The 12,815-nt window shown below is 43.2% G+C and overlaps 1 protein-coding gene across 3 annotated transcripts in view; it reads right to left on the reverse strand.

Moving 5' to 3' along the window:
- Nucleotides 1–12,815, reverse strand: part of LRP2 (LDL receptor related protein 2) — a 176,663-nt gene that overhangs the window by 59,307 nt on the left and 104,541 nt on the right. For all 3 annotated transcript variants that reach the window (XM_038751850.1, XM_038751849.1, XM_038751848.1), the window contains exons 36-43: nt 12,512–12,725; nt 11,269–11,508; nt 8,635–8,823; nt 5,862–6,782; nt 5,374–5,539; nt 4,740–4,898; nt 1,720–2,009; nt 13–216 (exon numbers count right to left, since the gene is read on the reverse strand). In XM_038751850.1, the coding sequence (XP_038607778.1) occupies nt 13–216; nt 1,720–2,009; nt 4,740–4,898; nt 5,374–5,539; nt 5,862–6,782; nt 8,635–8,823; nt 11,269–11,508; nt 12,512–12,725 (2,383 nt within the window). The remainder of the gene's footprint in view (nt 1–12; nt 217–1,719; nt 2,010–4,739; nt 4,899–5,373; nt 5,540–5,861; nt 6,783–8,634; nt 8,824–11,268; nt 11,509–12,511; nt 12,726–12,815) is intronic.

A 12,815-nucleotide genomic window follows, 5' to 3' on the forward strand; every position in this document is an offset into this window, starting at 1 on the left:
TTCTCTCCTTACCACAAACGCTCTCCAGCTCGTCACTGCCATCATTGCAGTCATTGTCATTGTCACATTTCCACCGCTCGGTGATGCAGCGCCCATTGAGGCAGGTGAACTGTCCGCTCTCGCACCTAGTCCCATTGTCCACAATGCAGTGCTTGTTATTGTTAGCCAGATACCAGCGGCCCTCCGAAGGGCACTGACACTCGGCACCATTTGGACCTGGAGAAAGGAAGGCCAGAAAACACAAGTTCACACTGGCAATAGTTTCTCCCTCCTTTTCCAGAGCCCTGCTTCTATCTGTCGTCTGCCAGCATCTACGCTGAGACTCCCTCTAACCTGCTCCATTTGAATACGGCACTGTTTAGTTCAAGAGACATGACATTTTTCAGGAAAACTTGGATAACAGAGCCTAAATTATGAACTCAAAACCAGCCCTCCAAACCCAGAGATGGTAGAGAAATAGCAGGCACTTGTCAAAAAGATTTAAATAGCTAAGGCTCTTAGTGATCTCAAATTCCTAGTACCAAGCATTTGAATTCACACTGTTGAGGAGTAAAAACTAAATCATATCCATTAAAGAATACTTTCATGAATCAAGGAACACTAAATAAGACAGCCTCATCTCTGGCACCAGCTTGAAATTCACCAGGTTAGTGTTTCATTGCTTCCAATGTGTCTCCAGTCTCCTGCCCCTAAATACCAGGACATAGAACTGTGCTCTGCACACAGTAAACACTTAATAAATGCTATCACTACTACTACTACTCACTCCCCAATATGGAGCTCATGCAGGAGTGACTTCAGGGTTTGTGGGCTCTGACATATTCCATTTGAAGCCTCTTTAAAGTTAACTTAAAACTACCTGGCCTGTAAGCAGTATAGTGCACCACACTAAGTGGGCAGTCAATACATAAATGCGATTCCTCTTATTACTACTGTACCGAGTCCTAACCAGCAGCCTCTCTTGGCATACGCTCATTGAAAAGGGATATCAGTTCTCTACGGGGCCCCAGACAGGTCAAAAGAAGCTAAATGCCAACCAAAGAGATAAAGATATATCATGGCTGATTTTATAAATCCTCTTAGGGAATACTCTGAGTCCTGCAGCAACCTTTTTCCTTTTTAGAGATAAATCCCTTTTCCAGTTTCCCAATAGCTGAGCTGTTTCCATAGACATCGTTCCGTTTAGATCTTATGACCCATTCAGGTGCAATGCATCCTAGAGCTCTGGACTAGGAGTCAGAAGACCTGCGTTCTAGTCCCAGCTCTACCACTTGCCGGCTGGGTGATCTTGGACAAGACACCTTCCCTAGGCCTCAATTTCCTTATCTGTAAAAAGGGAATAAAACTATGAGAGAAAAAGCACAGCCTAGCAGAAAGAGCAGGGGACTGAGAGTCAGCAGATCTGAATCCCAGCTCTGCCACTTGCCTGCTGTATGACCTTGGGCAAGCCACTTCACTTCTTTGGGCCTCAGAGGGCACTTAATACCTGCTCCCCTCCTACTTAGAATATGAGCCCCACGTGGGACCTGATGATTGCATATTTATTCCAGCGCTCAGTACCGTGCTTGACATATAGTAAGAGCTCAACAAATACTATCATTAGTAACCCTCCTTTGACTGTGAGCACCTTGTGGGACAGACACTGTATCTGATCATCTCAAACCTGCCCTAGTGCTTGGCATATGGGAAGTGCTTAATAAATATCATTGCTATCCTTACCCGGGGCACAGATATGGCTGCATCCCCCATTGAACTGGTTGCAAGGGTTGCTGCATTGCCGCTGCCTGCTCTTGACAAGCACATGGATGTCCATCGGTCGCTGTGGCAGATTCATGACCATCACCATTTGGTCTGAGCCGTCATACTTGTTGGCCCGGTAAACAGACCGGGTGTTCCAGTCGGTCCAGTAAATGTGCTGGTCATAAATGGTTAGGGCAAAAGGATGAATAGCGGTGCTGACGATGACCTCACGGTTTGTGCCAGTCAGGGAGCAGCGTTCGATCTTCTGCCTAAAATGAAGAAAAAAATCTCATGCCTGGAAAGAGTCACACTCCTGGGCACAGCTACTGCTTTTGTGAAAATCTCAAATGCATTCCCTCCTCTCTTTCTCTTCTGGGCTACCTATACATGCAAGCTCATACCTCATGAGCACTTTGATGGTCACCCCGCCCTTGCCACACAGCACTTATGCACACTTATTTATACTCTGTTGCTTCCCTTAACGGTAACTGATTTTAACGGCTGTCTTCCTCAAAATATTGGAAGGTCCCTGAGAGCAGAAACCATACCTATTCACTCTACTGTACTCTCCAAAATGCTCAGGGCAGTGCTCTGCACACAGTAAGCATTCAGTAAATACCGCTGACTCGCTGAATGGAATCCCAACCATGCCAGTAGCCTCATCTTCACACATGAAGGATGGTAAAGTGTTTATATAAGCATACAGACTAGAAGAAAATTATTATTATTTATTTATGGCATTTGTTAAGTGCTTACTATTGTGCCAAGTACTGTTCTAAGTACTGAAGTAGATACAAGTTAATCAGGTCAGACACCCTCCCTGTCCCACATGGGGTTCAGAGTCTAAGTAGAATGGAGAACGGGTTTTGAATCCCCATTTTACAATTGAGGAAACAGATGCAGAGAAGTTAAGGGGTTTGCCCAGGGTCCCACGGCAAGCAATCGGCAGAGCTAGGATTAAATTTCAGGTCCTCTGATTCCCAGGCCCATGCTCTTTCCACTAGGCCATGCTGTTCAATCAATTGTATTCACTGCATTTACTGTGGGCAGAGCACTGTACTAAGCACTTGGGAGAGTACAATATAACAGATACATTCCCTGCCCACAGGGAGCTTATGTCCTACGGGGACGACATACATTAAAATACATTACAGATATATATATATATACTTGTTGTGAGGCTGAGGGTGAAGTGAATAGAGGGTACAAATCCAAATGCAAGGGCAATACAGAAGGGGAAGAGAGGGCTTTGTTGGGGAAGGAGATAATAATAATAATAATAATAATAATGGCATTTATTAAGCACTTACTATATGCAAAGCACTGTTCTAAGCGCTGGGGAGGTTACAAGGTGATCAGGTTGTCCACCAGGGGGCTCACAGTCTTCATCCCCATTTTACAGATGAGGGAACTGAGGCACAGAGAAGTGAAGTGACTTGCCCAAAGTCACACAACTGATAATTGGCAGAGCCGGGATTTGAACCCATGACCTCTGACTCCAAAGCCCGGGCTCTTTCCATTGAGCCACGCTGTGATTTTAATAAGGCTTTTAAGGTGGAAAGAGTGATGATCTGTCAGGTGTGAAGGGGGAGGAAGATCCAGGCCAGTGGCCTGTGCATGGGTGAGTGGCTGGTGGCGAGAAAGACAAGATGGGGGTGTAGTGGGTAGGTTGGCAATAGAGGAATGAAGTGAGCTTTTTGGATTGTAGAAAGAAAACAGCAAGGTAGGACACAAAGGGTCAGGATGATTGAGGGTTTTGAAGCCAATGTTAAGGAGTTTCTGTTTGATACAGAGATGGATGAGCAACCACTGGAGCTTCTTTAGGAGTGGGGAAATATAGACTGAATTTTTTTTTTAGAAAAGTCATCCAGGCAGCAGAGTGCGGTGTGAACTGAAATGGGGAAGACATAGGAGGCAGGGAGGTCAGCGAGGAGGCTGATGCGATAGTCAAAGTAGGACAGATATCATCCCTCTTTGTGGGCAGAGAATATGCCTACTAACTCTGTTATACTGTACTCTCCCAAGCACTTAGTGCAGTGCTCTGCACAAAGGAAGTGCTCGATGTATACGAATAATGGATTGATTGATCAGGAGAGGTCTTCGCTCAGCACTCTCTGGCAAGGAAAAGACTCCTAATTGTTACTCTTTGGTTACAGGGTGACCAGAGTCCATAGGAAGGAGTCTGACTTGGAAATTCCTCAGACCATGGGCAGTGCCACCTCACAGGAAAACCCCACCTCGGGCACAAGGGACTTGTGGGGGCCGCAGTGAGAGCTGGGGGCCGGTTTCACTCTGTTCCTGAGTGTGCATAGCAAAGTGATGTGGCAACAACACTGTCAGCGCTTAGAACAGTGCTTCGCACATAGTAAGCACTTAACAAATACCATCATTATTATTATTGTCTCCCCAGGCCTGCACAAAGCTCTATGACTTTCAGCCTTGTCATGCCAACCTCCTTGACTCCATTGGAATGATTACAGTAAGAGATCTTGAGACAAAGATCTTGGTTCAAAGAGGCATCACACCACAAAGAGAAGCTCCCAGAAAGATTATGAAGGGGAAATAGATATAATTTAAACAAGAAGACAGATGTGTTTATGAAAAGGGTGCTATTTGAATAAGGTGCCTAGAAGGCACATGCTAAATGAAAGTATAGAAAAAGACTTTGTTGACAAAATGAATGTCAAGAAGCCAAACAAATTTGTCTGGGTGGGAATAAAGCACAATATTGCTGTTTTATGGTCACTGCTTGTGCCTGCATCGTACAATTGTTAATTATATTTGCAATCAGTTATATTTGAGAATCAATTCGGCATCTAAATTCCCTCTGGTTCACCATTCTTCAGTCTCATGACAAAGTGAAATACTTCACCCTAAACATTCACCAACTGTTCTGTGTTGATCTGTCAACAGTGTTCACTTTCATGACCATCTCGTATTTCATATTTTTTATCCGTCACTCCTTACCCTCCCCCGACAAGAAAACCCCAGCCACTTACAGATTGGCATCGGCCCAGTACAGCTGATCTTCCTCATAGTCCAGGGTAAGTCCATTTGGCCACACCAAGCTGCTGTTTACAATATGAATTCTGAAGTTCCCCCCTAGGGTGGCTCGCTCAATCTTGGCATTGGAACTCCAGTCAGTCCAGTACATGTACCTATTCCCCGGAAAAGAGAAATGATTCAGTCACCCCAGCAATAATCATTTATATCCAGGGACTACTACACTCCCTCACTTTTACATAGAAAGTAACATTTATTGGCTTTGTCCAGAAGAGAAGCACAAATTCCTTCCCATTACCACAAGAAATCAGGAAAGGATTTACTGAATCATTACACAGCACATTGATTTCTCCATCCAAATGTGGGCACCACCAGGTATGTGGGGAGGGCAGAAGGAGGCATGAGATGGTGCACCACCACTGTTCTCCTTCTCAACCATTTTCTTAATAAAGAGAATTGCCGTCAATATTTACCTAATGTTGCTTTCACTTCCAGTGACATTCACACATATCTACCCCTCTTCAGGTACAAAAGGTGAATTACTTATAAAAGGGAGAGTGGCTCGGTCTTCACCGGAGGAAAAAAAGCCTAGGTGGGGGAGAGACATAATGTGGAGAGAGCAAGCCATACCCACGGCAAGGATCCAGCACGATCGCTCTTGGGCGGGGGACACGGGCTACCACAGTGCGGTTGGATCCATCCACCGCCATAGAGCTGATAGTCTGGTTTTGGTAGTCACTGTAGTAAACTCTGTTGTTGATCCAGTCAAATGCAATGCCATCGGGAGTCCCCACATCTGCAAACAATCACACACACACACACACACACAGTTAGTGTTTCTTGCCCTCTTTAAACCCTCCAGACTCCTATCCTATCCTGATGATCTTTCTTCATAGGTTTCCATGCCTGTCTACCCCATAAGAGTGTTACCTCCTGTGGACAGGGAGTAAGTTTTATGCTTCTGTTGTGATTTCCTATGCACTTAGTACAGAGCACTGCATCCGGGGGATACTCAATAAATACTTTTACTGCTACTACTTTGAAATGCTAATATAAACATCAGGTTACAATCCTGTCACGTTCGGTTTCAAAATGAATTCCATTTTGCGGGCAAGTACCTGATGCAATTACAGTTGGAGAACTAACTCCTAAATACAGACTGACGTAGGAGATTCTGCCACTCTCCATCGCCGAGCTCTGCGTGAAGTAAAGTCTGTTGTTTATGCTGTCAAAGTCCAGGGCGACTGCTGTCCTGGCCACGTTCACGGTGGGAAATGGCGGGCTGTGGTTTTGAGGATCCAAATACAGGCTTCGAATTGAATTCTCCATAGCAAAGATGAGGAAGTTTTCTGTGGAAATGGCACATCTCTTCCCATCACTCTCCAGGGTCCCAAAGGCACACCCACATTTCGGGGACTGCAGTCCAGGCAAAGCAAAGCACAGATGGGAGCACCCACCATAATTCTCCAGGCATGGGTTGTTGTTGACCTCTGAAGGAGAGCGAGGCTGAAACCGCTTGTCGAAGATGGTGACGTCCCTCAGCCAGTTGATGTTATCCCTTATCACGGCTGGTGGTTCTGTGTTTCCCGGTTCCTTACTGGCTTGGAAGATTTTCTTCAGATTCCTGTCCACCCAGATCATCGTATTTTCAAAAATGGTGATGCCATATGGAGTTGGGTAGCGGCTCCCATAGCGCACCATTTCAGTATCACCTCCCGTGTGGCGGATTCTTGCAATTATGTCTAAAGAATCGTCAACCCAATAAATATAGCCATTGCTGTGATCCACAGCCAGACCACGAGGTGTGACGATGCCCTCGGACACAAGCACTGTTCGGTTGGTGCAGTCCAGAAACGAGCGCTCAATCTTTGGGTTCTGACCGTAGTCTGCCCAGAAAAGGTATCTATTTTTGGGGTCTACCACGATATGCCTGGGCATGTCCACAGTTGTTTTAAGGAGAACACGGCGGAAAGTTGAATTGATACGCAAAACTTCTATCAGCGTCTCAGTCAAGAAAGCGTTGGTGAAATAAAGGTTCCCTGTGGAAGTCAAACAGGACAGAGTTAATGCACAGGTGGGTTAAAGGCCTAGAAGAGCCAGAACAAGAAGGAAAACAGTTGATGTGTTCTCTCACTTGGGGAAATCCTTGTCATCTTACCAGCATGATATGCAAATGTCTGATGAATACTTTTGTCTGACCAGAAACAACTGGAGAGATGTTTACTATCAGTGTTGATAGAGATCTTTCCTTTCAGTAATAGGGCATGTGTAGGGATTGACCTCCGTAGTCCCTGGGGGAGATTCAGAAGTGCCACAAACCATAGGGCTGAAAATGGGAAGCCAAGGGCTCTGGACTCAAGAAAAAGGTTGGCCCTTCCCTCTTTTCTCTGGGGTGCACAGTCCCCGCAACGTGTCCTTGTATGCTCCTGGAGTAACCATAGTTTAGTAGCAACCTCCACAGAGTCTAGGAAGGCACTGTTGGGAAAGTTCAAGCCCAGTGGAAAAATTATCCCAAGGAAATCACAATCTATTCGACCAACTAGGCTGGCATCCCCTCCGGGTGTCACCTGTGGGAATGGAATCTGAGAGCACAATCCATTTATACTTGGACAGACATCCCAAAAACTCACGACATCACCTAGGAGGAGTCACCTGTAGTAGCTTCAGAGGATGAGGAAACAGGGGCACCTTAGACCACTATGCATATTATTTCACACTACTTTTTGTACTTCATAGAAGTGGGATCACTAGTTATTGATGGGAGCAGAGGGTACTTCATCATCAATCGTATTTATTGAGCGCTTACTATGTGCAGAGCACTGTACTAAGCGCTTGGGAAGTACAAATTGATTGTACAAATTAGTTTTTTATTAGGAGTAGCAAAGAATGCTCTTTTTAAAAATGGTATTTAAGTGCTTATTATGTGTCAGGTACTGTACTAAGGTCCCACAGCAGACAAGTGTCAGAGCCAGGGTTAGCACCTAGGTCCTTCTGGTTCCCAGGCTTGTGCTCTATCCCCTGGGCCATGCTGCTTCTCTGTAGTGCTTCCCCCAAACTACACAAAGATGCCTTTCCCAGTCACTCTTGCTTAAACCCATCCAATCCTGGGTTTTGGATGTGGGAGCCAGACCTTGGATAGTAAAGTCCCAATTAACTGTAAGTTGGACACGCTTGATAGCCCACATCTCAAAACATTACTTAAGAAACATAACACAAATTCATTTTGGTATGTTCTGTGCCTGCCAAAGTGCCAGGTGTTAATAGCACATGCTGCATTAAAATTGTAATTGAATTATAATGTCACAGCTACTCTATTAATTTCCTAAATCAGTGTGATTAGTAGAATGTAAGTTTAAAATAGCAACAGTTTTAGGACAACCACAAATTACTAACAAGAAAATTAAAGAATTTTCATCTATTAATAACAGGGAGTAATTGTTCAGGAAAATCCACTTGTGAGCTTTAGACTAAATGAGCACCTTTTAAATGGCTGTTGCTGGATTTAACTGTAGCTTTTCCGGGTGTCTCTAATAGTGAATATTGTTTATTTTAAAATAAGATTTTAACTCAACCACAGCAATGAAAGGTTTCAAAACATGAACATTTCTTCCCATGTTTCTACCTGCAGTTCCATATTCATTAATTACTATTAATCATAAAAGCTCAACCTCATCAATTTTCTTCCACTAAGATAATCATACACGTGTAGCTTAATCCGAAAGTCTGCCTCACATTCATTAGAAATGGTCCATTAATAACGGTCTAAGATAAAATCAATGTTAGCATACTGAGCCTGAACAAACCATAGGCCACCCAATTAAAACCCCAGGGTGCCAAAACCTACAGAAAAACTGGTCTTAAATGCCACCTCAATGCTGTGGTTTGACCTACCTGCCACCCAATCGACTGCAATGCCCCGAACTCCATTTTGTCCTATCCCATTTGTAATGACATTTCTGAAATACGAGCCGTTGGGTTTGATTCGGCGAATTGCGTTCAGAGAAGACACTGTGCTGCTGAAATCACACCAGTAAATGAAGCCAGAAGACATGTGAACATCCACATGGAGGGCGTTTCGTCCTGAAACATTTTAAGATTTTTATATCAATTTAACCCTTTTTTGTTTAAAATCATAACTTACTTTTATAAAATATATAAAATATAAATTGTATATAAAATGTAAAAAAACCTAAAGGAATGTGGGCATCTTAGTTAAAATCCCACCATCAGATTCCATTACTATACACTTTTTGAGTGGAAAAAAATATAAGAAATGAATACCATAAAAACATACTAATAACAACAACAATTTTGGCATTTATTAAGCACTTAATATGTGCTACGTGTCCTGGGAAGATGCAAGATAAACAGATTGGGCACAATCTCTGTTCCACACAAAGCTCACAATTGAAAAGGGAGTGACGGCAAATATTTTAGCCCCTTTATATAGATGAGGAAACAGAGGCACAGAGAGGTTAAGTGAGCTGCCCATGGTCACACAGCAGGCTAGTGTCAGAGTTTGGATTAGAACCTAGGTCTTCTGACTTCCATACAAATGATCTTTCCTTTAGGCCATGCAGCCTCTCATTTTCATTGGTACCATATACCAAGAACTAATCAAAAATGATAACTACTAAAATTACATTTGAATGGATATTTCTCTGACTATACCTAGTTCTCCTAGGCACAGAGAGGTTAAGTGACTTGCCCAAGGTCTTGATTTCTCTTTTCTCCCTTTCAACTCTTAATGCCTATGGATTAAAATTCCTGTAATGATTAGCATTCAGAGCTGGAAAATAATAACAGTAATTATGGTATTTGTTAAGTGCTTACTGAGTGCCAGGCACTGTACGAAGCGCTGGGGTGGATGCAAGCAAATTGGGTTGGACACAGTCCCTGTCCCACATGGAGCTCACAGTTTCAATCCCCATTTTACAAATGAGGTAACTGAGGCACAGAGAAGTGAAGTAACTTGCCCAAGGTCACACAGCAGACAAGTGGCAGAGCCTGAATTAGAACCCACGACCTCCTGATTCCCAGATCCATGTTCTAGCCACTATGCCATGCTGCTTCCTCCAGTAGTCAAAATGTGGCTATAAAAACCAGGAGTTGGGGATATTAATAAGACAAAGGGGTATTGCTAACAAAACACATTTCTGGGCAAACATCCTAGAAAACCCTTCAAGATAATTTCTTTATCATGAATGTATCTGCTTTTTCTGGCTGCTTGGGAAGTATGCATCTGTTATATCGAATTAGCATATGCAGTACATCAAATTATTGCCTATCAACTTGAACTCAAACAGGGCCAATTAATCAATGAAGTTTATCCTTCCACTTCCATAAATACCCTGACTATTAATGAATTCTCCCTAATCAACCCCCTAAAAGGGCTGAATTCATTCACACATTATTTGTAATCTCATGCCACATAGTTCCAAGCACTATGATGAGGACCCAATCTTTCATTCAGGTGTCCCTAAGCAACCTCATCTCACTTCAGAGTACAGCATACAAACATCTTAGAGCAAAATTCAACCCTGCGTAGTTGGCCTGGAAATTAAGAGCAAAATTGCTTTTTATTAGTTTTTCCATGGGACATCCAACTCTCTCGTGTCAGAAAACGCAGTGCTGAGTTACCAGCGCTGAAGAGTCCTTGCATCTAATGGTCAAACGTAATGAGAGATCCTCTGGAAACACTGGTGGGGGTAAAGGCACCCCTCAGAGGGTCAGGATCATTTCTGATTTGGGACTCCTGCAGAGCAGGAATTCTATAGGCTACCACAGGACCCTAGTTTAGTGCCGATTCCTAAAGCACCCCAGGATGCTATCATAATCTTAGATGGTCCCAAACCATTTCAGCTCCTCAAGGTGGCTACAAGTGGGGAAGCTATCTCCAGCTTGGATTTCCTGGGGTGGGTCACACAATAGAATCTCGGAGTAATTGGCAGTCACAGGGTATTCATCTCACCTCTTTGGAGTTTAAAGACTGGTCAACACTCTGAACCCACTCTGGAAGAAGAGCTTACAGGAATAACCATTCTGCCTTAAATGTAACCTATCCTTGTATTTATGTCTCTTGTCAAGAGTCTTCAACTACCTTTCAGATGTTACTCAAAATAATTTCCAGAACACTGTTATAAAATGAGAGGAAATGTCAGCTGCTCCTCTTTCTCTTTACAATGATCCATGAGGACGTTGACTTTTATATCTGTTCTTTCGATGACAAAACTGAGGAGAGAAATCAGCCTTCCTAACTCCCAGTTGAGGGAATACTTTGCTTCTAGAATATTTTGCAATCAGATTTACCACGCAAAGGGAAGAAAGGAGTTGAAAATTATCCAGTACATTCCAGCCAGAGAGAATCAGAATCACCCTCATCAACAGCATTTATTGAGCATCTACTATAAGGAATACACAATAGAAGCAGAAGACCCAGGCACAAATTCTAATCGCCATCTCTCAATCCCAACAGAAAATTTACAATGTGAGCAAAGTCTGTCAAACCATGGAGCATTCACATACCTCTGCCTGCCATGGGGACCATGGCCTCAGAGTGATCGGATGTCTCGAGGCTAAAGCCTTTGATTGCAGACAACATTGACACAACTATGAAAGAATTGTACGGGGAGCAGGTTCGGTTATCAGGATTGAGTTGAAAGCCAGTAGCACAGGCGCAGGAAAACAGCCCTGCAGGAACAGGCAGACAGATCTGCTGACAGGCACCCAGGTTGTTACTGCAGCCATTTGAGGAGCCAGCGGAACCTGCGAAGGAAGCAATATCAGTCTTTAACTCTGCTTTTCACCTCATGTTTTTCAAAGATGAAGCTCAATAGTTCAGCAGTACTAATTAATCAGAGAACTAAAGAAAGGAAATGCTACAGGTGGTTACCATCAAATTAGATTACCCAAGAGAATTCAACAAAGGTTTAGCTCACTAGCTTTGAACTGCATGGAATTCTGCTGCGATGGAACTGCTATTACTAAACATTTTGACATGCAAATTGGAGACAACAATAGGGAAAGCACACTGGAAAACTTAGAGGCAGTTTCAGATAAGTACAAAGATGATTTTCCCCTTTCTCACTGGAAGGGAACCCGATTGGTATTTCTTCCTTTAAATGCAGTCATTCCTCCAAGCAATGAAAATAAATATATACATATGTTTTTAAAAACCTAAACAAAATAAATAGATTGGAATTGTTCAAGAAAATGAATCCAATGCTAATACACAGTGAAAGCCTGGAAAACAATTCCAGTATCTTGGTTAATCATACCAGGAATTTTCAGATAATTAGTGATCAAAAACATCCTTATTTGCATCATTTCTACTTGGCATCTATCAAACAAGCCCGTATTTCAGAGATGTCAAGTAGAAATGATGCAAATTCAGACAAACATTAGAAGGCCAGATTAAAGAGATGCCAAAATCCAAAATATAAAACTGAATTTCATCTTCCAGCTCCACTTCCCCCAGGCTCTAGGCCCAGCCACAGCTAGTAAACCAGTTCTAGGAGCACACTGATAAAGCAGATGCTGGAATGTTTCAGAACTCCTCACCAAGGGAGTAGACAAAGTGCAGACATGGAGCAAAATAGCCGGGATCCTCGAGAACCTCATTTGCCCCAGATCTACCCATCTAGGAGGTGACTCTTCAACCAAGTTCAAAAGTGGGAAATACACAGAGGGCTCTTTTCCCCTAATGTTTTTAGGCAAGATCTGTTTCGATCCTGTCAATCTATCCATTTTTATTGTGGTAAATACTTACTGTCTCGGGAGTAAACACGCAAGCACTTCAGATTTGGAACATTGTCTCTCAGGGCAACTTTGTTTGCCCCACTGGATTTATCAACTCGTTCAATAACCTCGTAATCTCTATCCGTGTAATAGAGGAAGGACTCGTGAACGGCAATTCCCCAAGGGTGAGAAAGATGGAAAACTAGGATCACGCGATTTGTACCATCCACATTTCCTCTTTCAATCTAAGAGAAGATGAAACTTCATTAGTGCTTGCATGTTCAGGTCAAAAGTCATAAGAACGAAATTCATTTGAGGGAAATAAATGGTATCAT

Source organism: Tachyglossus aculeatus, chromosome 9 (assembly GCF_015852505.1).
Source record: "Tachyglossus aculeatus isolate mTacAcu1 chromosome 9, mTacAcu1.pri, whole genome shotgun sequence".
NCBI lineage: Eukaryota > Metazoa > Chordata > Mammalia > Monotremata > Tachyglossidae > Tachyglossus > Tachyglossus aculeatus.